This window comes from Mercenaria mercenaria, chromosome 1, assembly GCF_021730395.1.
Source record: "Mercenaria mercenaria strain notata chromosome 1, MADL_Memer_1, whole genome shotgun sequence".
NCBI lineage: Eukaryota > Metazoa > Mollusca > Bivalvia > Venerida > Veneridae > Mercenaria > Mercenaria mercenaria.
Genome location: NC_069361.1, coordinates 38,247,575 through 38,274,332, shown reverse-complemented (window position 1 = coordinate 38,274,332; position 26,758 = coordinate 38,247,575). Strand labels below are relative to the sequence as shown.

General features: G+C 35.4%; 2 protein-coding genes across 2 annotated transcripts; one reads left to right on the top strand and one right to left on the bottom strand.

Moving 5' to 3' along the window:
- Window positions 1-9,188: 9,188 nt before the first annotated feature.
- LOC123523308 (kunitz-type serine protease inhibitor nigrescinin-2-like) lies at window positions 9,189-12,122 on the bottom strand. The gene is made up of 4 exons (XM_053541640.1): window positions 12,053-12,122; window positions 11,520-11,560; window positions 10,220-10,358; window positions 9,189-9,358 (listed from the first exon to the last, which is right to left on the bottom strand). The coding sequence occupies exons 1-4, from the start codon at window positions 12,120-12,122 to the stop codon at window positions 9,189-9,191; spliced, it is 420 nt and encodes a 139-aa protein (XP_053397615.1).
- Window positions 12,123-12,951: 829 nt separating this feature from the next.
- Window positions 12,952-17,714, top strand: LOC123545663 (PI-actitoxin-Aeq3a-like). Its single transcript, XM_045331978.2, has 3 exons — window positions 12,952-13,086; window positions 16,679-16,808; window positions 17,451-17,714. Exons 2-3 carry the CDS (start codon window positions 16,691-16,693, stop codon window positions 17,618-17,620), a joined length of 288 nt encoding a protein of 95 aa, XP_045187913.2. The 5' UTR covers window positions 12,952-13,086; window positions 16,679-16,690; the 3' UTR covers window positions 17,621-17,714.
- The last annotated feature ends 9,044 nt before the right edge of the window (window positions 17,715-26,758 follow it).

The window sequence follows — 26,758 nt, the reverse complement described above, 5'->3', positions numbered from 1 at the left end:
ATTTGCTGAGCAGTCTGCAGCTGCAGAATGGTCACTCATCCAAAGAGCATTTGAATTCTCAGATTTGATTCATTGATAAATATGGGCCCTTTATTGTACATATCTTTAACTTCGTAGTTTTAACAATGCGGGTTAGTGATTTGTTCCCCTTTTGAAAGTAGTAAACAATTTTAATTGTAATGTTTTGTCTCTGACCTGTAATGAAGACTATAGAGATTTGGTAAAATAATGTACAAATAGTTCTACAATTACCCTTTATTATATGAATTTTGACAGGATAAGTAGCACAAAAATTAGTGTACACAGAGCAAGACCATGAAGTACTGACATTTGAGACAATAATGATCATTATGTTTACAAGTATTATAAGTACTGGCAGTATGACAATAGGCACTTTACCACTAGTGCAGTGAGCAGTGATATTTCTTTTTGTAAATGTGCTCTGTTTTAAAATCTATATCTAATATAAAATAGTGAGTCTGAGAGAGAAAAAAGTATTTTCTTTGTGATATAATAGGCTGTGGTATTGTGATTGTCCTGTGAATGGAGATCCATTTTACTATTTATTCACTATTATGTGGTATCCTAAGTTCATTTTCTGATATCCTGAATTCATTTTTATGATATTAAATTTTTTGTAATACTGTGAAATCATTTATATTCGTGAGGGACTAATTTTCGTGGTTTAGTCAATCAACAAAATTTAATCCTAATGAATAAGTAAATTTCCCATTCATTTTATGTTCAAAAGTTGAAATCCACAAATTCATATCCCCACGAAATTGCCGTTCTGACCAAAATCACGAAATTTCATGCCCACAAAATTAAATGATTTTACAGTATCTAAAAATATAATGTACTTTGTATTTAATGATATTTTAAACATCATTTGCTGTATTTTGTGAAATGATTCAAAGATATCACAGAATAGAAGCTATGGTATTTCTAAATGTGAATATTTTTTTCATATTATTTATTTGATTTAATGATATTCTAATTCAATCTTAGGATATCATAAAATACATTTAATGATATTAAATAAACATTTAAGGATATATCAAAATATGTTTGATCTTATGATATCCTAAATTCATTTTAGGGATATCAATAATACATTTACAATATCATTATTGTATGATTTTAACATATTTAATGATACCATAAAATCAATTTTTAAGATACGAAAAATAGTCTTTATTTTTAAATATCAGTAATTCATTAAATGACTTCGTAAACTTAAATTTATCTACAATCCATTTAATAATATCATAAAATCAGTTTTGTGATACCATAAAATTGATTTATTATAACCTATTTAATCAGTCTTTAATTCATTTTGTGCTCAGTTATGGATATCATAGTGATGTACTTAAAAATCCTTGGTAATGTGTTAGAATCGAAATAATGTATCTCATTTAGTGATTTTATTCAATGACAAATCACAAAATGAGATATTTCATTTTTTATTATTTATTTCATTAACTGGAATTCAAAAGATCATGAAATAAAACAAACTGATTTTAGAATATATCCAATGATCAATTTATATCTATAAACCATTTTATGATATATTTAAAAGCATTTAGTGTCAATTAGTGATATCCAGAAATAATAAATGACATCATGAAAGGAATTTGTATATCCATAAATGAATTAAGGAGATTTGTGATGTCCCTAAATGAATTAAGGATATCCATAAATAAATTTAGGATGTCACCAGGTAGTGAATGAATAGTACATAGCACCCCACTGTGTAGCTGTTCATGCTTTGCCAACAATTAGTCTCTAGAGGTCACAGTTTTAACTAAATTTGAATGAAATCTTGTCTGAATTATTGCTGCTGGCCAGCTGGGTGATCTGGAGTGAAAACAAGGTCACTATGTCAAATCATATGATGACCTTGTTAACACCCAAGAGACCACATTTATTCCTGATCTTCAAGAACACTAGTTAGAATGTTTGTCTTATTATGATTTAGCTGAAAAGTGTAGTTGAAAAGTGTTCTTGTTTGATATTGTCATCATCACATCATTTCCCAACTTCTTACCCTACCAGCCACCACCCCCAACACACACATACACATTACCTGCCCATATTTATTATATAATAATAGAAACTTTTACAATATTCTTGTCAGAAAACACTAGCACTATTTCAATATCATTTCACAGACATTTTCCTTTCATAACCATCTACCAAAACTGTTCAAGCAAACAGCCTAATTAATCCAGGTGTGCAATCTAGGGTCATCATGGCCCTCTTGTTCAATTTTAGTATATCCTGTTACAGGTTTATTTAAGGAACAGAAGGACCAATATCATAGAGTTAGATGCAGATTAGAAATGTATGTTTTGTCATTTTTATGAAATTTTGTAACTATACTCCCCTTTAACAAAAAAGTGTTTAAAAAGTGGATTGTTGCTTCTGATTTCAATGTAATTTCTAATTTTACACACTTGCATTTGGGATATTTCAACAATCTTAATCAAAAGGCAAGTTTTAAAACAATATGTGTAACCATTGAATTGAATTCATATATTTCTCATCTGTCCTGGTTGTGCAACCAAGATAGGTAAAGGGAGGTAAATAAATATTATTTTTTTTACAAAATTGCATTTCAGCTAAATATATATTTTCCAGTGTAAATATTTGACAACTATAATACAATGGTTCTTATATGTATATGGTTTCTTGGGCAAATTATGTTTATCAAATTTATACATAATTATGTTAAAATAACAGTATCTTGGTTTGACCACCAATTGAGACAGGAAAATCAAATCTTAAAAATACCGCCAAACATTTGTGTAAATTGTTACTTGTTAAGCTTTCAACCAAATCCATTACTTGATCAGATTCTGATTAACCATTCAGAAGCAAATAACGACTTGGCAACATTTATATGAATATGCTACAGACAAAAGCTATAGCAAGTTGAATATTTGCCGTTCTTCTGTTTGATACAACCTTTCTCCGTAGATTGCTATTAAAATATCAGACAATACCATTGAAATTATACTTCCCTTTTTTTAGAGCTACAAGGGAGGTAATACGAAGTCAGGATCTCATAACACACTGGGAGACCTTTAGAATAATGCATATACATGTAGTTTGTATCTGGATCTTGAAAAAAGCCGTAATTAACGAAAAACTCCTTTACTGATTACGAGGATCAAACTGTAAGTCTATGATTCAGTCTTCAAACGTGGATGAATATGGGCCCAGGACTTACTGAAATATAATCATGAAAGAAAATAGTTGTGACATCAAGCTGTGTTGTGATACCACCCAGTTTTTACAGCTTTTAAGAAATTTACCTTTAGAACCCCACACATTTTAGCTTGCATTTCATCATCAAATGTGACGTACCGATTCTATTATAGTTCTATTACGGCAACGTGGATCAACGATCAGTCACCGTGAACAGTGCTGTTGCATAGGAGTGGTGCTTTAAAGACCCACCACAACCTAGTGATAATCCTGGTTTTTATACAGCTATTCTACCAGATGACATGTGCACCCATGGACAATTTAGGCCTTCCCTGAATTAATGTGTTTTCACAACTTCATCTGCAAACATTTTTCAGCATAGTTTTAAAAACTTGGCTCAATAACTATCTTACACTATAGAAACAAAGTGTGACCTAAACCGACCTAAATAATACAGTACTGTGTACACTGCTTCATAACTTTAATAGTATATTTAGGCATTAAACACATCGTCTTGGCCTTGTATTTATACTGTTAATTTGAAACTAGATGCATGTATTTCTCCTTTTTCCATGCAAATCATAATTGTTTAATTACCATGATCATGGAAATACAAAAGAATATAGTTATTTTGTGGCGCGTCTTTAAACGACGGGGAGCTCTCTAAATGACACGCACCTTTTACTTTCCGCTAATGGCGAATGCTCTGAAGCAGTATGATTTGTTTTGTTTTGTTTTATTCATTTTTATTTGTTTACGCTGCGCTGCGTAGTTATGACTGTTTCCAGTCTAACTAATCAATCGTAGGCCCAGCGAGATTTGAATTTTGAGACCCGTTGCCATTCAATGAGGATTGCACGACTTTGTGTTCAGACATGCCGGGGACCATAGTGGTTTCTTCTTAAACTTTGTAATGCGGCTAAAGCAAGGAACAATACAAGAAGTGTTTCTTTAGCATATCCCCTGTTTGCGAGTAGATTTTAAAAACGTCCAAGTTAGGGAAACGTTGAACCTGGTAGCACCTCCTGATCTAGGTAACTCGATTATTGGTCATTTTCCTACACTGATTACAAATGTATTTACGGCCAATACACACTGTGGCGGTTTAATCACACATAAACTCTGGCCACAGGAACTGACAGAAAGTAATTTGAAATAAAAATGTTTATAATCGTACTTCATATTTCTGAATCACTACATGACTGACCAATCAGAACGGACAAACATTACCTTATTCCCAGATATACGCCTACCCTGTACTTTTTGAGATGGTGGTCTCTGACCTAGAATTTATCAGCGAGTCTCTGCACAGCTTATGGCACGATGTCTTTAATTCGTTGGTTCCTAACCGGCCTGTAAAATGTTAGCATTTCCTATATAGACTGGAGAATGCTCTTGCAGAACCTTGATGGTGTGAGTACGACTGTGTCGCAATCGAGATCCTTCGTTATAGGGCTAATATGACTTTGACGAGACGTCCTAGTTAAAATGCTAGCTGCAGTGTTCTGAACATTCTGTAGTGTGTGGTGTTGGGCATACCATTCTGCAACGCATTACAATAATCGTAACATATGTAACCAGGGATTCAGAGGCATCACTGGTAGAATGTCAGATGTGACCTATATACTCTACGTAGTTGAGCATATATAGCCTTGTACACAGAGTCGACCTGTTGTCCCGTATCCATATTATAGTCTGGTACTGCCTTGAGATGATTCTTTACACTGTTGACTTTATCACAGATACGTGAGTTATGTGTCCGGTAAGGATCCACGACCAAGTGGTTAATGTCGCTGACTGAATCACTTGCCTATTACCTCTTTTGGTTCGAAATGTCGCTTGCGGTCATGATACTTTCCAGCTGGTCCGCGGAAAGTTGATGGTTGTACCGAGGTGCCAGTCTGTCAGAAGGGCACCTGGGGTCTTCGTCAGCTATCAAAAGCTGGAAAGTCGTCATATGTTAAAATTGTGCTGGTGTGACTTCAAACCAAACCAACCAAACAAGAATTATTTTTGATATGCACAACGTAAGTACCGTGGTGCCTGCATACTTATCCCACGGGGTTAGTGTACGTTATCTAACTCTTCAGCAGGGTAAAGGTTAAATCTGGAATAATTAGTCATATTAATATAACGAAATTAACTTCCAAGCCAAAATATCGAATTCTACAAATTAAAAGGTAAGACATTTTATATCAATACGTCTTGTTTTTTCGGTGGTATAGTAGATCAAATGATGAGGGAGGTTTTAAAGTCCTCTCATCAAAAGACTCCATCAAATCGTGTGTGCTATTATTTGGCTTGGTTGCATTCTATGCTTCCAAAGGATCTTGTTATAGATTTTACTGAGCACCTAACTGCGTTAGCGTGTACTATTATATAACCCAGTAACTTTTACGCCACTCACGTTTTCTAAGAGCGATGAATCCACAACGAGAAGTAGTAAATGAAATGTATTATTTATACAAAACTGATACTATTATACAATTATCGACTTTTTCATAGGTTGATATAAGGATTTATCAACCCGAAAAGAGTTATATTCACCGAGCCGAAGGCTTTAAAACTTATGAAAAAGTCAATAATTGTTTTATTACATGAATAAATGTAAAGTCAGTCTCACTAATAAAGAACCTCCTTTTTGAAGAGTATTCAATTCCTACCATAAACCTACTTTTACTGCAATTCTTATGGGGGCGTAGGTTCAAGCCCTACTGGGACCAAATTTTTTTTTCCTTATTTTCCTTTTTTCTAGTAAGTTTTTACTTCTTTCAAGACTTATTATTGATTTCTTGTACAAAAATGGAAAATAAATGAATCTTATAAGCGATTTCTTGGTGTTCAAAGTGAATTTACTACTTAAATAGAAGGGGTGGAGTTACACATCTTTAAAAATATTGAGTTACACGCGGTGAAAGTTCTCTATTTTGCTTTCACTCTTAGATTATATATTGTGGAAGAAATTTAGGTAGGTTTTGCCTCTGCCCTAAGGTTATTTTTAAATGGAGTAAGACAAATTCAAAACAGAAACACAGCATTCGACCTTAGTTTTTCAATGTTGAAGTATGAATTCTGTCACATTAAATCCGTTTACTTGAGGCGCCATAGAAAAAATGATATTGACATTTTTATTTTGTGTTTTATAATTGTTTACCAATAGTTTGATGTTTCTTTTATTAAAATAAATGGTAAAATGAGTTCTCTGTAAACAGTTTGGATAGTGGCTATCACTTTGAAGTTTGTCTACTTGAGCTTGAGGAGATACCATAAGTTATACAAAATTTATAACGGCACGGTAAAAGTTGTTTAAAAATTGCAAAATAGTGCAAAATACGGTTACCTTTTAGAATATACCAAGCAAAGGCCATTTTGTAAACATTATTATTAGTGCTCTAATACCTTAGACCAAATCAGGTTGATATTGGTTTTCCAAGCACCTACTTCGATCTATTTTTATTTTCGTACTATTTATAACCCAAGATAAGTTGATATGATATGTACTCATTACTTTTCGAACCGTTTTAAGCCAATCAGAGAAACAATAGAATACAGTCATGTAATAAACAAAAGTATTTACCATCTATCTTTTTGTACTGTAACACGTCATTGAGACCAAGCAAAATGTTTGTTATTTCTTATAATAAATTCATATTCACGCCCTTAGAATGATCCAAGATGTAACAAAGATGTCTGTTTATATTCTGTAATTAAATTAACTATTAAACAAGAGCACCGCCGCTCATCTGATTTTTTTTGTATAATAGAAATATTGTCCTACCCATGATTTTCTAAGTCTAAAAAGGGCCATCATTCTTGCAAAAAGCAGGATAGAGTTATGTTTCTTGATGTACAGTGTCCACTTATGATGGTGAAAAACTGTTGCAAGTTTTAAAGCAATAGCTTTGATAGTTTATGAGAAAAGTTGACTTAAACATAATATTCAACCAAGAAAATGATTTTTTTTTTCTAAGTCCAAAAGGGGCAATAATTATTGCAAAAAGCAGGATGGAGTTATGTTGCTTGCTGTACAGGGTCAGCTTATGATTGTGAACAACAGTTGCAAGTTTTAAAGCAATAGCTTTGATAGTTTAAGAGAAAAAGTTGACCTAAACATAAAACTTAACCAAGAAATCTGATATTTTCTAAGTACAAAAGGGGCCATAAATCTTGCAAAAAGCAGGATGGAGTTATGTTTCTTGCTGTACAGGGTCAGCTTATGATGGTGAACAAGAGTTGCAAGTTTTAAAGCAATAGCTTTGATAGTTTAGGATAAAAGCTGACCTAGAAACATAAAACTTAACCAAGAAAACTGATTTTTTAAGTCCAAAAGGGGCAATAATTCTTGCAAAAAGCAAGATGGAGTTATGTTTCTTGATGTACAGGGTCTGCTTATGATGGTGAACAAGTATTCCAAGTTTCAAAGCAATAGCTTTGATAGTTTAGGAGAAAAGTTGACCTAAACATAAAACTTAACCAAGAAATCTGATATTTCCTAAGTACAAAAGGGACCATAAATCTTGCAAAAAGCAAGATGGAGTTATGTTTCTTGCTATACAGGGTCAGCTTATGATGGTGAACAAGTATTCCAAGTTTCAAAGCAATAGCTTTGACAGTTTAGGAGAAAAGCTGACCTAAACATAAAACTTAACCAGGCAACGCCGACGCCGACGCCGACGCCGACGCCGACAACCGCTCAAGTGATGAGAATAACTCATCATTTTTTTTCCAAAAATCAGATGAGCTAAAAACCAACGGTGTTTGAAGCCGTTGTGAACTGTCATATATTACAAATGGCCTACCTTCGTAACTTTTATTGAGATGTTTTATTTCATGCAGAGCAATGTATATTTATACAAATTGATCTATTAATCTGAATATCATGCACTCGAACACAATTTCACATTATGATATGTTGGGACGAATGACCAGGATTAAGATTCAATCTACCTGGCTGCTCTGTGAAACAACTTCAGTTAGTTATACATAGGAAAATAAGACCCTGCTTCTCATAGACTGTCTCCCACAGTTCCCAATACCGTTCATTTAAAACAGGAGGGCGCAACAATGTCTCAGAACATTATACTATGTCTGTAGATCACTTATCGTGCATATAGAATTTGAACATCGACAGCGCAATTATTGAATTTTGGTGGACGTGGGTTGAATATCGAGTTTTTTTTTATCTTAGAAATCAATTCATCTAATATCAAGCAAAATCATAAAAAAACAACCTTTTACACTGGAGGAAAAAACAATTAAATATTAATTATTTACTGCTTGGTATTCCTGCCCCAAGCTAAAACACATATCTTACTGCCGTAAGATGACAACATGTAAGTTTTAAGGTCAAAATAAAACACAGGAAAATTAAAATGAAATATTTTATTTGCGTCAATAGGAAAAGAAAAGAAATCATGAAAACATATGTTATGTACTAACTTTTCTTGAGGTTTTGGCGCATTTGATCATAACCTTGTTAGATAAACAGTAAAAATTATTATAAACATACTTTTGAAAAAGAATACAAAATAGTCTATGAACAAAGAATATATATGTTATACAGAGCAAACTATATTTCAAAGTCTTTAGAAAGTTCTTCTCATTATTTCTTATAAAAGGAACAGTATGGTATATATACTATACTTCGCAAGGGTCTGTTAACTACGAACATCCAAAGTGTGGAGGTAAATATGGACATTCATCTGAAGCCAGTAACAAACTATAACAATTTGAGCTAAGTGTGATTTTTGAAGTGGATTTTTTGACAAAATTCTATTCATTTTATAAAACAGATGAATTAGGAGTTCAATAGAATTGAAAAGACATGTACATAGGATGTTTATCAAAATTTAGGACGCTTATGAAAACATAAACAAAAATGTGCAAACTATGACATTACATCAGCTGTAGAATAGTCTGCATATTATTTCTCTTCTGGAAACAGTTTGGAGAGAGCGTCCCCTGGCGGAGGAGGCAAATCATTCAACACTCATGCACGTCTCCTGGCATAGTTGCAGGCTAGCGAAGTTGTTGTCATTTCCCCAACAGCCGCCATAGTCAAACTGCTCGCACGTGGATGTCTGGGGGTTGTAGAAGTATCTGGTGAACAATGCTTCACATGGACCCTTTGTCATCGGCTGCTGACACGCTATATATAAAATGAATATATGATGTAAGAATGGATCTAAAAAGTCTGACTTAGTACCGAGTGCATTGATATATAAAGATTTACGAAACGAAAGGTGTAAAAGTATAATTAAATGGAATAATGACTGTGAATTCGCTCTCATGTGTGATATAATTGTTGATTATTCTTGCATGATGCATTTCTTCGACTTTGTTTGTGTTTATCACCGGAAATAAATGGAAATATTATCAACTTATCGAAAAGAATGAAGATTTATTCTCTTAACATTCATTTCACCTCACAATGACAGATAAACGCACTCGACTTATCATTTACGACCACTTACAGACAATAAGGACATGGACATTGTTTTCTAAACATGGAATAATTTGCTACTTAAGTGTTCTTTTACGGTCTTGATTAATCAAAAACTGCCTAAAAAGGCATTTTGACATTATAAGACAGACATATGACAATTTGTAAATTGAGTGTATGAGCATATTGTTACTTTTCGAAAGCTGGTAAGAACTGGTACGATCTCGTAGGGCACAAGGTACTTTAACTAAACATCATAATGAACTAATGAGGTGTCAAAAATCGTCATAGAAAACAAACTCATATAATTCAGTGTTAATATATATAACTTGTAAGGGAACTTGTAAAAATTAAGGTTGTGGAGTCATAACGAAAATCGACAAGTCACGCATTCTCCGTGTTTTACGTGATGTGCTCGTTGAGCTAAAGTTACACCCGAAGAATGCCAAACTGCCTAACGAGAATATGGGTCCGCTGTCCTAAATCCTGTTTGACATTGGTAGCAACGCTTGAATAAATTCTTTTTGAGATAAATTCGGAGTCATGCCCAGCTATTTCTACACATACCATCAGCGACAACACGTCCACCACGTGACCCAGTATCTATGGGAGTCTCTATGACCGGCGGCAACGGCAAACCACCAACTGCTGCAATAAGACCGACTGCGATCGCAGGTAACAGTAGCTTGTTCATCATCACACAGCTCTGTTGAAATAAAAACAATACATTTGTGTGTTTCGACCTCAATAAAATAACTTTCTTAACCATGAGATAAACGATTTTGAAAAGTTTTTGATATGTATATAATTATAATGTTCGTTTTTTTATGTGACAGCAGCGACAAAGTGTTGTCAGATATAAAGTACAGAAAATGTAACGTGGTTACGGCCTGACGGTGAACAATTAACACATTTAGCCTAGAACTCACTCGCTGATTGTTCTGTATAACATAACAGACTACATGCATGCATAAACAGGGCCTAGAATTCACTCGTCGAAGCATGCATAAACGAGGTCAACTACTCATTCGCGAAATCGCTAAATGCAGATAAGTTTTATTTGTATTTTTGTTTCAGACATCAACGCTACTAGGAGTTGATGTAATTTCAGTACGTTCTACTAATCAGAACTACAAATGTACAAATTACAAATACGCTATTCGAATGTTTGTTTTATATTCGACCAAAATGAGACACAATATCGTGTAATCCCCCCATCCACAATCCACGCAAACTTGCTGTCCTTTTTATTTTAATAAAATTTTATTGTTTTGGAAAACTTACGAGTAAAAACGTCCTTCAAGAACTGGTAACACCAGTAAATTGATATTGACTATGTTTGAAATAATCTACAAGAACGAGCTAAAATGAGTGTGTCTGTTTTAAAGACCCAAACTAGACATTCGAATAAATACAACTGATTGTGCAACAATAAAAATGTACGTGCCTTGTAAGTTATCCAAAATGCAAGGATTCCCTATTAAACTCTTGAAAGATGCACAAGCCGTCACGATGCTACTTTGTCGAGTTTTAAAATTGAAATGATAATTGTTTACGCACATTTTTGAACAAGATTTGACCTCAGATTTTATCAATTTTATCAAAATGAAGAAGTTTAAATAATAATCAATGGTGTGAACAAAATAGTTAAATAAGAGAATTAATTAAAGAAGCCGATACACTTCTTTTGCTTTCAGCTCTTGCCTTGTAGAATTAGTTGCCATAGGCATATAAAGTAATTTTCATAAAGACATTATTTTTTTATATAAATTTCTCTAGTAGACGAGTGTCTTGGTTGAAACAGTAAAGTACTGCGTACATGTATAAACAATTAGTAATTGCAATCTTTTATGAGGTAGGCACTTACCATTTCAAACCTTGGACCAGCGGGCCGCTGCCTCATTTTCTCTGGTTATAATGGCGATAAATATTAAATATAAAACTGTATACGGACAAAAGGATATTGGCATAAAATTTGGTTGCTGAAAGCATATCTACTGAAAACTAATAAAAATAAATGATGATATGGCAATCTTAAGCATTTTCTCGGTACATTTTTTCTTCAAAATATACCCCCAACTTACTTTAACCCTAACCATACAACGTTAATTGAGAACGGCTATCGCGAATTTTTGTTATAATAAGGATAAGTTGTGATACCTTGTAGAATAAAGCACATGTTGTGCACAAGTATTGGTATGTAAATACACAAATGGTAAAAGTTATGCATGACATAAAATTATTATAGCATACCAGTAAACATAATAAGATCCTTATCACAACTTTAACATATTGCAAACAATAATCTGATATCATTATCCTTACGTTTAACTTACTTTTTATTTTTCGGCTACTTGGACGACCTTTTAGGTGGATGCCTTCGAACCGCTTGTTTCTTACCTCTGTGTGTTCGAGCACTGCTCAGGTTATTGTGTGAGGAAACAGTTCTACCAGGAACTTCGCCCCTCATTTCTGAAATCATGTCAGGGGCATCTTGGATGTGCATCTGTTGGTAAAGCTGGAATGTCGCCCTGTGAAATGAAATGTGTCGGTGTTATGTAAAGCCTTACAAAAAACACACACACCAAAAAACAAGATGTCACACTTTTTTTGTAAAAATGAAACAATATTAAGTAACTTCCCCCTCTTCTTTGCAAAATAGTTTTGTGTTTTCCTTAAATTAACTAAAGTGTCAAAGTACAAGATTCAGAACCTTACAGAATGATTCATATAGGAAGTACCAGTGGAAAAAGAACCTATCTTTTAAACTATTTTAAACAGATATGTAGGCAAATAAGATACTGGGTACTTTGCTTAGTTTTTCAAATTAAGCAAATGCATTGTCATTTACACACTATAGTCATAGCTTTCTCAGACGCCGTTGTTCCAACGCCGCGACGGTGGAAGATTCGTCGCAGAAACGATGGACTGCCGGGTGAATGTATTTCCACTGTCACCGGTGAAATATTCTACATGGATAGTACGCTTACTTTACATTTGAGCCGCGCCATGTGAAAACCAACAGACCAGACTGGTCAGGATCCACGCTGTTCGCTAACGGTTTCTTTAATTGCAATAGGCTTTGAAAGCGAACAGCATGGATCCTGACCAGACTGGGCGGATGCGCAGGCTGGTCTGGATCCATGCTGGTCGCAAAGCCGCTATGTTGGTTTACTCATGGCGCGGCTCAAATTTTCTTTCAGCGTAGTTAATTAATCTGACGTTCTGAAATAAATTGTAATTACTTTATGAGCCTTTAACACACTTAATCTTCAATGATAACACTGATAACCGCCGAGGTCAAACATTGTTCAAAAGGGAACATCTGCGTAAGGATACATAAGGTTATTTCAAAACTCGAAGTAAACACGAAGAAGCTTTCACGTCTAACAAATATTTGAGGATCTTTAATTCAGTATTCGACATCTTACAAGGCAAGTTCCTCTCTTAACTGTATTTCAATAATTGGTTCGCGATCAGCAGCTGTACGTGATAGAATATGCGTAAACATAACTGAATGTGTTAGGAAAATGTTTGAAAGAGATGTTACTGTTTTGTGAATATATTGATAATCAGCGATATTGTCATTTTTATGGATAATAAGTTTAGGTCGACATTGTCTATTATTCTATACCTATTTTATCTATCCAATCGCAAACGTTCATTTGCAACACGTGACCATACAATAGATTACGGTATTTGGATGCACGTGCGTACAAAAATCCTGTATTTTCGGTATATGGACGCACGCGCGTACAAAAAATCCTGTATTTTCTGTATTTGGACGGTTCAACAGTCCCATGTTAAACATACGATAAAGCCCGAAACGCGTGAAAATGTTCCGAATGTAAATCGGATGAAGTAGGCGCTCTATGTACAGAGTTTGATAATGCGTCTTGAAATCTGGATTTACTTTGAGTTTTTTGTTTACAACACACAAAAACGATTCAAGGGATAACAATGCTATTTGATTTAGATAATATGAAATTAGGCGCTACCTAAAAGGCAGAGCTCCCTTGAAAAATCACCAGTGCCCTTAAAAATTAAAAGAGTGGTGTTCGAATTATCTGGAATTATGGATTTGTTTAGGAAGTTTATGTTCTATTAGATCTATTAGAATTATAAGTATCAATGATAATTCATGATTTCTGAATGCATGTTTTAGACTGCATCAAGATTAATTCTTGAAATGTGAAAACTCGAAAGATATTCTATATATAATCAAAAGAAAGTTCGATATAGATTAAAATCGGCACCAAGATATAGAAAAAAACGTATTTGAATAACTTCTGTTATTCTTATTAAAACGTACTGCATCAAATTTTTTACATAAATTATTATCATACTGGAAACAAGTCACAAATGATAACTCCATCAAATTGAAAAGCTTGAACCTTGAAAATTTCAAACCTAACAGAATCTCCTTAGGCCAATAGCCAAAGGAATTCTTTCTCTTTGCGTGTGAATGTTTGGCAACGAGGACTTGATGTAAAATGTTAATGTTCCAATTCCAAAGTTAATAAAATTTACGTAATCCTGGAAATGACTATTGAAATTTTTTTAATGTCATTATTGTCAAATTTTGGTTCTTTTTGGAAGGAAGAATGTGTCCAACTTTCAGTCAAAAATACTGCTATAATAGACACCTGGTATGGGAAAATTACAATCATTTACATGACAGAATTTTACCTAGAGAAAAACAGTGTTTGCCGAAATTCTCGAAAACCCGTTTATTTACTGAACTTCTAAGTTAACAATCTATGGCTTTTTATGGTTAATCTTCTAGCATTAGAGAATAGGGATGGCAGTACGAACCTTTTTAATGTTTACTGATCACCAATAGCTTTAGCTTGTTTTTTGTGTGTTTTTTCTTGGGGGAGGGGGGGGGGGGGGGGGGATAAACTCTGGTCAGTGAGTTTAAAGCTAACGGATGAAATATATGTGAATGGGGAGAAGAGCATTATTTGCTTTTCACAGTTCAATGCTTGTATATTTTGATCCTAAAGCTTTTTTTTTTTAAAGTTATGTCTACTGACTACTGCAAAGACACTACATTGGAACCTGACATTTGAACCAAACTATAAACACTTGTTAATTTCACATGCATGACTTTAGTTATACAATATTTTCAAAACTCATAGTGATCCAAAAAGCTGAAATAAAAAAGAAATTAAAAAAACTCACGACCTCTGGATTTCAACACGAACTCGCTAACCACTACACCACTATGAGTTATGACGTCATCGGCGCAAACATAACTATATATAACAAAGTTCAGTAATGGCAGCGTGACGAAAGTCGTTTCAAAATGAAAATATTGTATTTTATTTCTTTTTTCTTCGTAGAAAATGTATTTAGCACTAATTTCTTATTATCAAACGCTCATTTACATTTTTATTCAATATTCAAAGCAGTAAGCGAAACGCTTTTGTCAACCGTAAACAGTAAGCGTCTACTGACGTCTTTACTGATTAATTACTATGTGCATAGTGTACTTGAAAAAATCCGAACAACACCGATTCCAAAAAGTACCACGGATTTTCAACTCGATCGTATACACAGTTAGATCTTTCTATTCTTTTTCATTTTCATACGTTTAACCGTAATGCGACGCTGTCGGCGCCGCTTCGCGGCGCCGGTAGCTCTGCTAATAAAACGTTCGTTAATAATCAAAAACTTAAAAATACTGTAAAAAGGATCATCAGATGTTGGAATATTTGAAAAGTCGATAAAAGAAGCCGTTCCGGACGAAACCTAGAAATTGGTTTAAGCCCTGACTCTGAATAGCTACCTCAGCAGTTTTTTATTTAACGGTTAAGAAACAAAATGGAGAAGATTATGAATGGCAGCGGACGGACGGTCGGCATCCAAAACATGTCTGCTCTATAATTCAGTTTTCGTCGGATCTTCACCAAACTTGCTGACAATGTTTGTGGGCATTACATCTCGGCCAATTTCGATAACCAGCCAAATTGTACCAGGCACACTTTGATTATAGTCCTTGAATTACTCGAGAAAACAGGGAATTTAGCCTTGTCCGCTATTTTAAGTCGAACAGCTTTCATCCGATCTTCACCAAACATGCTGACAATGTTTGTGGGCATAATATCTCATCCAAGTATTATTGCCACCCAAATCGCCAAATGGCTGTTGTAGGAAGGTTGCACCATATACTTTTTTAATGATGATACGCAGAAAAAACAACATTCAATGAATTAAGTATATTACTTATGAAGTGAAATAAAAATAGAATGAAAAGGTTATTTAAGGTCTAACATTGTTCTGGATAATATATATTTGCACTCATACCAAGCTGGGAAAAACTAGAAAAGGCAGGAATACAATATTCATTGAAACATTTTAATTTAAACTATTATCATAGTAAGATAAAATAGATATAGAATAAAAAGGTTATTTAACATTGTACTGTACAATACGAGATATATTTGGACTCGTACCCAGCTGAGAAAACCATATTGAACTCGCCTTGCGGCTCGTCCAATATGGTTTTCTCAGCTGGGTACTCGTCCAAATATATCTCCGATTTTACAGAACAATGTTAAATAACCCAATAACAATAACCTACTGAAAAAGCTTGAGCCTGCAACAGCCGGATCGAGTGGTCTATAGTAATTATACAAGCATCCCTACAGCAACAAAGACCTAAACTGTTATAAAATATCGTTAGAATAAGATAAAAATAAGTTAAAAGTGAACAATTGTTTGTTTCAGTGAAAGATTGAAATATCTTTCACGAATGAACACCAGTTGCAATCATTTCACGAATGGCATAGTCAAGTGAGAATGTAAAAATCTTAGATATGGTGTTCATGAGTGAAAGATGTCTTGATCTTACATGTGAAACAAACATATTTTCTTACTATTTCATGTTTTGACAAAATCTACCCATTTCATAGTTTCTTAACAGTGAAATATGAAAAAAAATACAATGCACCAGATGTATTTCACTCTAATATTTTGATATCCCACTAAAAACATGTAATAATGTAATTCTATTTTCATTAGAACTGTGAAACGATGATCAAGATAATCGTGCTGCTGATAAGTGTCAGTGTTGTAGTGAAACTGGTTTTGGCTGAGGGGGCACCGCCTGCCGATACCAGTACAAATGGAAATGGAACTGTTGCGACTGATGGTAAGTTTCAAACTGGTTCTGGCGAACTATATGTCGTAAAGTTCAAAATAAAATTCTGAATCCAGAGCTTTTATTAAAATAATGGTCATAATACCAGCATACTGCTTTTCTTAAAATTGGATATCGTAATAATAGAGAAATATGGAGGATTCTGTTTCTCTGCCTTTTTTACTACTGGGTTTAGCTTCATGTCTCATTTGAGCCGCACCACGAGAAAACCTACATATACAAAATGTATAGTGCTTTTGCGACCAGCATGGATTCAGACCAGCCTGCGCATCCGCACTTTGTTGGTTTTCTCATGGCGCGGCTCATTTAGTGTTTCATAAAATTTAAAAGCTAAGCTACCAAATGTTCTTGACAGAGTCAATGCTGAAATTCAGGAAGTAATTTGACACCTAACCCGTAGACGTAAATCTTATATTGAGTATGAGTCGAACTCGCTATTATATACTGGCTTCCTGTGCTCTCTCTATATTCAAGATGCGACCCTCATTGCATATAGTTTTAAGGCCTACTTAACCCTAATATAATGTTACTTGCTAAAGAGTTTTCCGATGCAAATTACTACACTGCGGTGTCGAAATTAGTTTAATCAGACAAGCGAGAAACATTCTCTAAGCACTTATTTTTTACTTACAGCATGTCAGCAACCTAAGGTAACAGGTCCTTGCAAAGGATTGTTCCCACGATATTTCTACAATACCCAAACCTCTGCGTGTGAGAAGTTTGTCTACGGGGGTTGCTGGGGAAATGACAACAACTTTGACGTCCTTGAAAAGTGCCAAACAACGTGTATGAGTGGCAAATAATTTGCATATTCAGCCAGGAGATGTCCTTTTAACTGTAATTGAAGGAAATGAAAGAAATTTGCTATTGTAATCTATTAAAAAATATATAAATATTTGATTGTATTACATTTCATATCTATTTACGAATGATTCAGGTTAGATGCTCGAATTCAGGGAATATCTTATGGTTCTGTTCATTTTTTAAAGTATCTTTTAGGTCGGATTGACCACCTTCCTTCACCAAAGACATCTTATTTTTAAAGAACATATTTGTGTTTAATATCTTATATTCATTTCTTATACTACATGCTAATCGTTTAATTTGGTTATTTATATTTTCAAAAGAAAGTGTTGGTGTCTTAAATGTCTACGCTTTTGCAGTTGACAACTGAAGCATCGTCATTTCTAGTTTGTTATGCGATCGCACATAGAATGTTTCCTTCTAGTTTGTTAACGTAGAATTCCTTCTAGTTTGTACAGACAACACTAAACCTTTTGATTTTGCTTTAGTTTGTTCGAGTGTATTGCCAAATGGGCAAAGTCAAGAAGGAACAGACGTGTGATCATTTTTTAGAATTTACCACTTTTACAAATCAACAACAACAACAGAACATTTTGTGTTACTTCTGATAGCTTAAGTTGTATAATTGTTGTCGCTATGAAAGCTTTCAGTCGTGCAAAGCTATAGAAGATCACGCAATTTTGTTTAGTATATATCAAAATTACGAAATATGATAACTATGATATGGAGTAAAAAGTGTTAATAATTTAAAGAGCAATGGTCTATGAAGTATGATCTCCAGAAGCGAAATTAGCTCCATAAAATGTAAAACACCACCAAGTCTTATTTTTCATAGACTATTGCTTCACAAAAGTAGGAAAGGCTTGTAGAGAGGTTGCTTTTTTTGAACAAGTACCGTTTGCCATTTGTAATACATGTACATACTTCGATTGTCTACGGTCTCTATCCGAGTACAGACTGGATAGAAAATATCGGATTTGAAATATTAAAAAATCAAGTGGTTGACAGCTGTTATCGACATGCATAGTTCCTATTTTGAAAAATGATAGAAAAATAGAAATGATAGATTTCGCGTTTGGTATCCTGTAAAATACTATTAATTTGCTAAGTGTGAGATAACCATTGCACCAAAATTAATCAAAGCGGTACTTGATATCTCCCTTTACATAAGTCAGTCAGACCAGAAAGAAAAAAAATATTGTGCATGTGATACCCAATTCATAGGTATACTATAAGAACCATGGTCATGAACAGGAACATGACAGAGACAGACAGACAGACATTTTTATTTCAAATCAATTAGGCTAAAAGCCTATAATGACATATATGCACAAATACAACAGCGGACAGTGTGCAAAAGAAATATGACAGAACTAGCAAAACTGACATTGCGTTTAAATGAAACCCTATTAGATGAAGTAAGTAAGTATGTACCCGGAGAAGGCAAGAACGACAATAAAAAATACAAGACTAGCTATCCTACAGACGATTTACATTAAAAAACAGTTGGCTTAGGTAGACCTTATATGAAATCATTGAAAAATATGATGAAATTTTTATACCCTATTAGGCTAAATAAAGGGGAAAAAGGAGAAAGTATACAAGTACTGTAATATAGTTTCATAGCATTGATCGGTAACCGCAACATTTTAAGAAAACAATAAAACAATAAATGCTAATTTAATTTGAAAATAGAAAATATAGGTTGTATATATATTTATGATACGGTCCTTGGAGAATTATACAGAAGTGCGTTTCATATCTTAAAGGCAGCATCAGTATAAATACTAAAATGTTTTTAAATTATAAATGTACTAAGTCAATTCAGTCGTGCATTTCTCGCCTAAAACGCGCAGTTCGATACTGAACAAGTTTATACATAATTTATTTTACGTCGATTGTGAGGGAATTTCTACAACTTATATTAATCACTCTCGACACCTCATTCCTGATGGAATCCATCGCCACGAGGGTATGAGAGAAGAAGCCAGTTTCCCTTTTAATGCTGAGCGCCATGCAAGGGAGCTACAGGTACCATTTTTCACGTCTTTGGTATGACGCGGTCGGGGATCGAACACGCGACCTCCCGCACTCGAAGCGGACGCTCTACCACTAGGCTACCGAGGCGGTTAACTCTTCGTCACACTGTCTCCATATTTCATATCGCAGAGACGTTTCGCATTTTTATGTTTTCTTCAACATTACAGAAAAAACTTTGATGAACTGCCCTAATGTAGTTCCGACTTAAGGGTGGAGTATAACATGTATAGTGGCATTTTCTTTCTGGTCTGGCGCCAGTGCAATAAGTAGACTTGTGGTTCACAAACTTCCAGGTAAGTTCAAGGTCTACGTCTTTTATTTTGTGTTCAATACATAAATCAGCCACATAGATAATTGCAACACGTAACACTTACAAAACGAAAATGCATAAAGTCGAGCTGCGAAAAGTCGAAAATAGAGAAATAAAAAGACGGGGTCGCAGGGCGACAACCCACTAATTACGGAGGTCGCGGGGCGAAAATGCGAAACTTAAACATTACAATGACGGGAGCGCGGGGCGAAAACTCGCTAATTGTTGGGGTCGAGGGGCGAGAAGTCGAGATTTAGTAACTATAATGGCGAGTGCGCGGGGCGAAAACACGATTATTAGTGCTCTTCAAACGTCGAGTTTTCGCACCGCGCCCCCGCCATTTTATAGGTTAAAGGTCAGTAATTCAAATCCTTCTTTGTTTCATATAAAAAACGACAACTTCATAACGTCTTTACGTATCTTTAGAGAACATCACTTTTTCCTACACCTATTTTTCATGAAAGTTCTATCACAAATTAACGAAAAAATGAAAAGAAAATAGGGGGTTATGTAGTTCCTAGTGAAATGCCAGTCAGTTGTGGTCTGCTACCCTAAAAATGGCGCATATTTACTCTCGTCCGCGCAATAAACACCTACTTCCGGTTTCGATCTGCAAAACTTGCCATGTGGGGTGTATTAACATGAAAACCGTCTCATTTCATGCAGAATGTCTTCTAGTAGTGAGAAACGGTGATTAAAGCACTCGTTTTACACGAATTTGCGCAAAAAATGGGAAAATTAGGATCTATTTATTATGGACTTCTTTCGACTACACCACGGAGGCACATTTTCGACCGAATTACTGACCTTATTCCTACAGCTATTAAATGTCCGCGACCCCGCTTATTATCGTGTTTTCGCTCCGCGCCCCCGCTAAATAGTGAGTTTTAGCCCCGCGCCCCCGCCATTTTAACTTGCTAATTCTCGTGTTTTCGCTAGGCGGGGTCGCGGGGCGAAAATGTGAAAATGCAGAAATCAGCCACCATAGGTTAAACTGGAATTCGCGGAAATGATCTGCTTGCAAAACGTACTTGTTACCTGTACTTCTGACACTGAAGTTCTACTCCCGTTTCGCGGAAATATACTGAAGGCTTATACACCTGCAAAACTTACTTGCAACCTATGCTTATATACTTTGTCATCAAAAGTACCCTGTGAGAGATCAAACTACAGCAAAATCTGGAAATTGCAATTTATTATTAAAATGGTTACCTATTGTCGATTAGCTAGTCTAAGAATATGTCTGGCAGCCTGAACGCCTCGAAAACTTACTCGTAACGTATCTAAAATCACTTTTCTATCAATAGGACTCTGTTCAAAACCATCTAACTAAAAATCTCTTGAATGATTTGTTTTAATGTCGAATGAATAACTTATCCCGATTTGAAAAAATAAAAGTTTGTGAGCCTGTGTGGTTAGGTTTCTCTACTTAAAACTTTGAAATGCTTCACTTGAATAGCTGGCCTTCTATCAAAATAACTGAAAGCGATTGTTACTTTGGTATTCCACGTGTGTTTTATTTCTATCTCAACTGGTTAGTATGACCCTGTTTTATTCTTCTTGCAATATTTGTAAATGATTTAAGCTACCTTCTTCTCGGCTACCATCAGGTAAATGTAATGAAACAACAATAATCCTTTGGTGATTTTTATCAAATTATTCGTTCAGACGGGGCTTTCCATTCATATACAGAATCTGTCAATGGAAGGTCAGTAGTTCTTCACACGTGCAAGTCCGTACCCGCTAGGAAAATCAACTGAAAATAATTACTCTTGAAAGTCTCATTTCAGATCAGTGCAGTTTGTAGTCCAAAATCAGCTTTGTATTTTTGTCATTTTATTTCTTACGGTAATTGTTCAGGACCAGTAACATTTTTAACTTGCATCGCTTAAATGATGACTTGTTCAACAAGTAAAAAGAAAGTAACTGAGCCGCGCCATGAGAACACCAACATAGTGCGTTTGCGACCAGCCTGGATCCAGACAATCCTGCGCATCCGTGCAGTCTGGTCAGGCTCCATGCTGTTCGCTTTCAAAGCCTATTACAATTAGAGAAACCGTCAGCGAACAGCATGGATGCGCAGTCTGGTCTGGATCCATGCTGGTCGCAAAACCACTATGCTGGGTTTCTTATAGCGCGGCTCAGTTATTTTAGCCTTGCTAGTGAAGACGTCAGTGACAATGACTTGCAACAGAATGACCCGAGTTCCTGAAGAGAAGCAATATGGCACATGCATTTAGTAGGTCTTTCGTGCGCGAACATGGTAGCTCTTTCGTGCGCGAACATAGTAGCTCTTTCGTGCGCGAACACGTGCGCGAACACGGTAGCTCTTTCGTGCGCGAACACGGTTTCTTTCGTGCGCGAACACGGTAGTTCTTTCGTGCGCGAACACGGTTGTTCTTTGGCGTGTCATGCATTAGTCTTTACGTGCACATGTGCGCAGGCGTTAGTATTTAGTGATCAAACTCATAGAGCCCGCCCGCTTTCCTCAATAGGGACTGCTCAAATCTACGGATCTCGAGTTCGTGAGTTCGATCTTCGGACGAGGCGTGTGTTCTCAATGACGATTTGATAAAAGACATTGTGTCTGAAATCCTTCGTCTTTCACCTCTGATTCATGTGGGAAAGTTAGGAGTTACTTGCACAGAACAGGTTTGTACTGGTACAGAATCCAGGAACACTTGTTATGTTAAATAACTGAAATACTGTTGAAAAATGTCGTTAAACTCAAAACAAACTAACAAACCGAGGGTCCGGACCGGACCCCACCCCCCTGGAAAATCCTAATACAAGGAAAGAAGAGAAGAAGAAAAGAAAATGTTATTTTTCGAAAAGGCAACATTAGGACCCAATTCAAAGTGTATGTGGCTGCTACTACATACGACTTCGACGTAATTCATATTTATGTTAATTATCTCAAAGAAACAATGAATTTTACCTTTAAGAAAACTTAATTGTATTATTTTTCCCAAATTTAACAGGTGAGCTCATAAAAATGTGAAAATAAGTGGCATATTGTATATAAAATTGCAGTGGAAAAGATGTTATTCAATGCTCCTAAAATGGCACAGAATGCAGGAAATGAAGCTCTGAATTTCAAAATTTTTAGTGGGGGTGGGTGTTGTGGGGGAGGGGGGATGCCCCCGGACCCCTCTAGCTGTTCGGCTACTTTTCGATTTCAGCTTGTTCAAGAAAAACTGATTGAGAGCCCTGTACTTGTAAAAGGCTAACATCCACAAGAAATCACATCAAATTACTATTTAGTGTATAAAGACACATGTTTGTCATAGTAAGAGGTCGTCGGACCCCCCCCCCCCCCCACCCCACCACCACCACCTTGAGAAAATTGGCTGGATCCGGGCATGCAAACAAACAAACTCATAGAGTACAGAGAAAGTGCTTTTAGCACCACTGGCCACTCGGCCATGGACATCCATGCAAACGCATGGAACGGTTGATGTAACGGTATATATAAGATGTATTGTTTTTTTAAACAATTATTTTCACTTTTATCTTAGCTGGAGCATGTTTCTGTCTATCTGACATTTACGCAGAAACAGTTTTATAGAAGTGGTATCGTAGTGAACCCCATCAACCATCAAAGGTCTATGTTTCCGTTAACATGAAAAAGAAATGTAATTGTTAAAAAATATACTTGATTGATATTGTACATGTATACTTTATCTCTCCAAGGCCGGTGCGCCGTACTAATTGTAAAACGCTTACTGTCATGTGCCAAATGCGAAATGCTAAATGCGCTAATTGCCAAATGCATTGCTTTTATGTGTTAAGGATCTATATAGCTCTTAAATAAATGAATGCTATTTTCAAGTATTTGAAATAAAAATGTTATGATTTGAAGTAATAGCATGTTGTACCGGTCATTTAAACATGGCACCGAAACTATTCCCTGTAAAAAAAGACCAACGACTATTTAAAAGGTTCAATTCATCCGCAGTTCGCAGATATTGATTTAAATCATCTCTGAGCAATCACTGTTTGGCATTTTTTAATGAGCATTTCGCAATTACAAATTATTATTTTACAGTTATATATAATATATATAATGACTTCACATGCCTTTCCAACAGTATTCAGTTACAAAAATACAACCTAGTTCCGCCTATCGGCTCATCAGTGTACATACAAATTACCGTAGTAACGCTACGTTACATTTTTATGTACACTGAAGAGCCGATAGGCGGAACTAGTTTGTATTTTTGAATTAACTACTGTTGGAAAGGCATGTGAAGTCATTTTATTTATTTAATTTATAGACTTCCATCTTGTGCCGAGTCTTATCATTGTCACGTTTATAATTATATATATATGGAAGCGCATGGCCTGCCATATACATTCACCGCGGTGATTTAGATGAACTGTGTGCGAACCTTTCTTCGATATGAGTAGCCACCGGCAGGTAGGTTTTAATCTATAGATCCCTTCATCCTTGTCCTACAACAGGATGCTACATGCGTATTCTGCAACAGGATGAACCCATGAAAATGTATTAAAATGGTCTTTTTTCCAAACAGTGATCAGCTTCAAAACTCAGTTCCATTTATTGTAACGTTCAGCCTACGGTAAAAGGTTTTTTTTTTTTGGAACAATTATCATAATTAACATAAACAAGCATCAACTTCACTGACAAAACTCGTACAGTATATAATAAACGAAGAAAATTGTTTGAAAAAAGTCAAATGACAAGATGCGTTATGGGACTAACATGTATTTTGTTTTATAAAGTACGCCTGTCAGTCATCCAATATTAGAATTTTAGCAAGTTGCCGGGAAAGGTCATTTTTAATATGCATTTTAAACTTGGTCCTTGTCGTGTCCCTTCTGTTCTGCCGTAGTCGTGGTTAAGATAATACCGTTATAAAAAGGTTTGCATCGTCTGATTGGTCAGTCTTCCTAATGTCTTGTATGTCTCAAGTTGTGAACCGGTCTCGCAACTACTTTTCACTTGCGTGAATCTGCTACACGAATTACAATACAATTTACAGTTTAGTTCAACTAGCATGAAGGTCACAATTTGTTCATGTTTGTTTCCTGGCTGTTAGGAGAAGCAATCGTATAGTTTTACATGTTGATATCTTTTTCACGTGCGGAATAATTTGTGATTTCATTTTGGTTGCTCATCCAATATGGACGAAGATCCACCAGTACCCGGATACAGTCCGTAGAGGATCAGGATATAAATTCAAGATGTTACATTTGTAACGTTTTCTGGAACTGACTGAGGTGAAGCACTCTCTACATGTTCTTTACATCGTTACAACAATTGTTAATAGAAATCCTACGTCCCGGTTTAATTTTAATTCTTACGTAGCAGATAACATATAGTGTTGCAATACTGGTCAGTGTTAATCATGTGGAACATGTGTTCAGTCAAGACACAGAGGTTCAACTACAAAGAAGGAACAAAGAAGGAAGGTAAAAATATTAAGGTTCTTGTCAAGTCTTTTGAAACCACTACGAGTGAATTTTTATGCCCCCGAAGGGAGGCATATAGTTTTTGAACCGTCTGTCCGTCTGTCGGTCTGTCGGTCTGTCCGCAATTTTCGTGTCCGGTCCATATCTTTGTCATCGATGGATGGATTTTCAAATAACTTGGCATGAATGTGTACCACAGTAAGACGACGTGTCGCGCGCAAGACCCAGGTCCGTAGCTCAAAGGTCAAGGTCACACTTAGACGTTAAAGGTCATTTTTCATGATAGTGCATTCGTGTCCGGTCCATATCTTTGTCATCCATGGATGGATTTTCAAATAACTTGGCATGAATGCGACCACAGTAAGACGACGTGTCGCGCGCAAGACCCAGGTCCGTCGCTCAAAGGTCAAGGTCACACTTAGACGTGAAAGGTCATTTTTCATGATAGTGCATTCGTGTCCGGTCCATATCTTTGTCATCCACGGATGGATTTTCAAATAACTTGGCATGAATGTGTACCACAGTAAGACGACGTGTCATGCGCAAGACCCAGGTCCGTAGCTCAAAGGTCAAAGTCACACTTAGACGTTAAATGTCATATTTCATGATAGTGCATTGATGGGCGTGTCCGGTCCATATCTTTGTCATTCATGCATGGATTTAAAAATTATTGGGCATGAATGTGTACCACAGTAAGACGACGTGTGCGCGCAAGACCCATGTCCGTAGGTCAAAGGTCCTAAACTCTAACATCGGCCATAACTATTCATTCAAAGTGCCATCGGGGGCATGTGTCATCCTATGGAGACAGCTCTTGTTGTTTTAGTTTTTTACGCCACATATACCTTGGTTTATCATATACTATGTAAGTAGAAGAAACTTTCAAGACAGGTTATATTTTATTGAACAGCACATTTTGTCCTATATCATATGTACTTTGACTGATCATGTTCTATTTTGTAGAGGATATCAAGCTTCTTAAAAGTTCTTTTTCAAAAGTATTTTGTCATTACTTTTATGATTATTGTGTGTTAACATATTTCTCCAGGTACTCCGGGAGTTGAAAGTGTTACAAACAATGTACATTTTAAAAAAAAAATACAAAAGTTGCAAAACGAAAGTGAAAGTAGAGCTGTCAAAATGACCAAAAACTGCAACATTAAAAAAAATATATTAGTTAATCAGTTTTTATTTCCCGGAGTACCAAGGGAAATATGTTAGACACACAACAGAAACAAATTTAGAGAAAAAATATGTTTGAAAAAGAAGTTTGATATTTTCTACAAAATAGAATGTGGGCAATCGAAGTACATGTGTTGTAAGACAAAACAGATGTTACCGAACAAGGTGA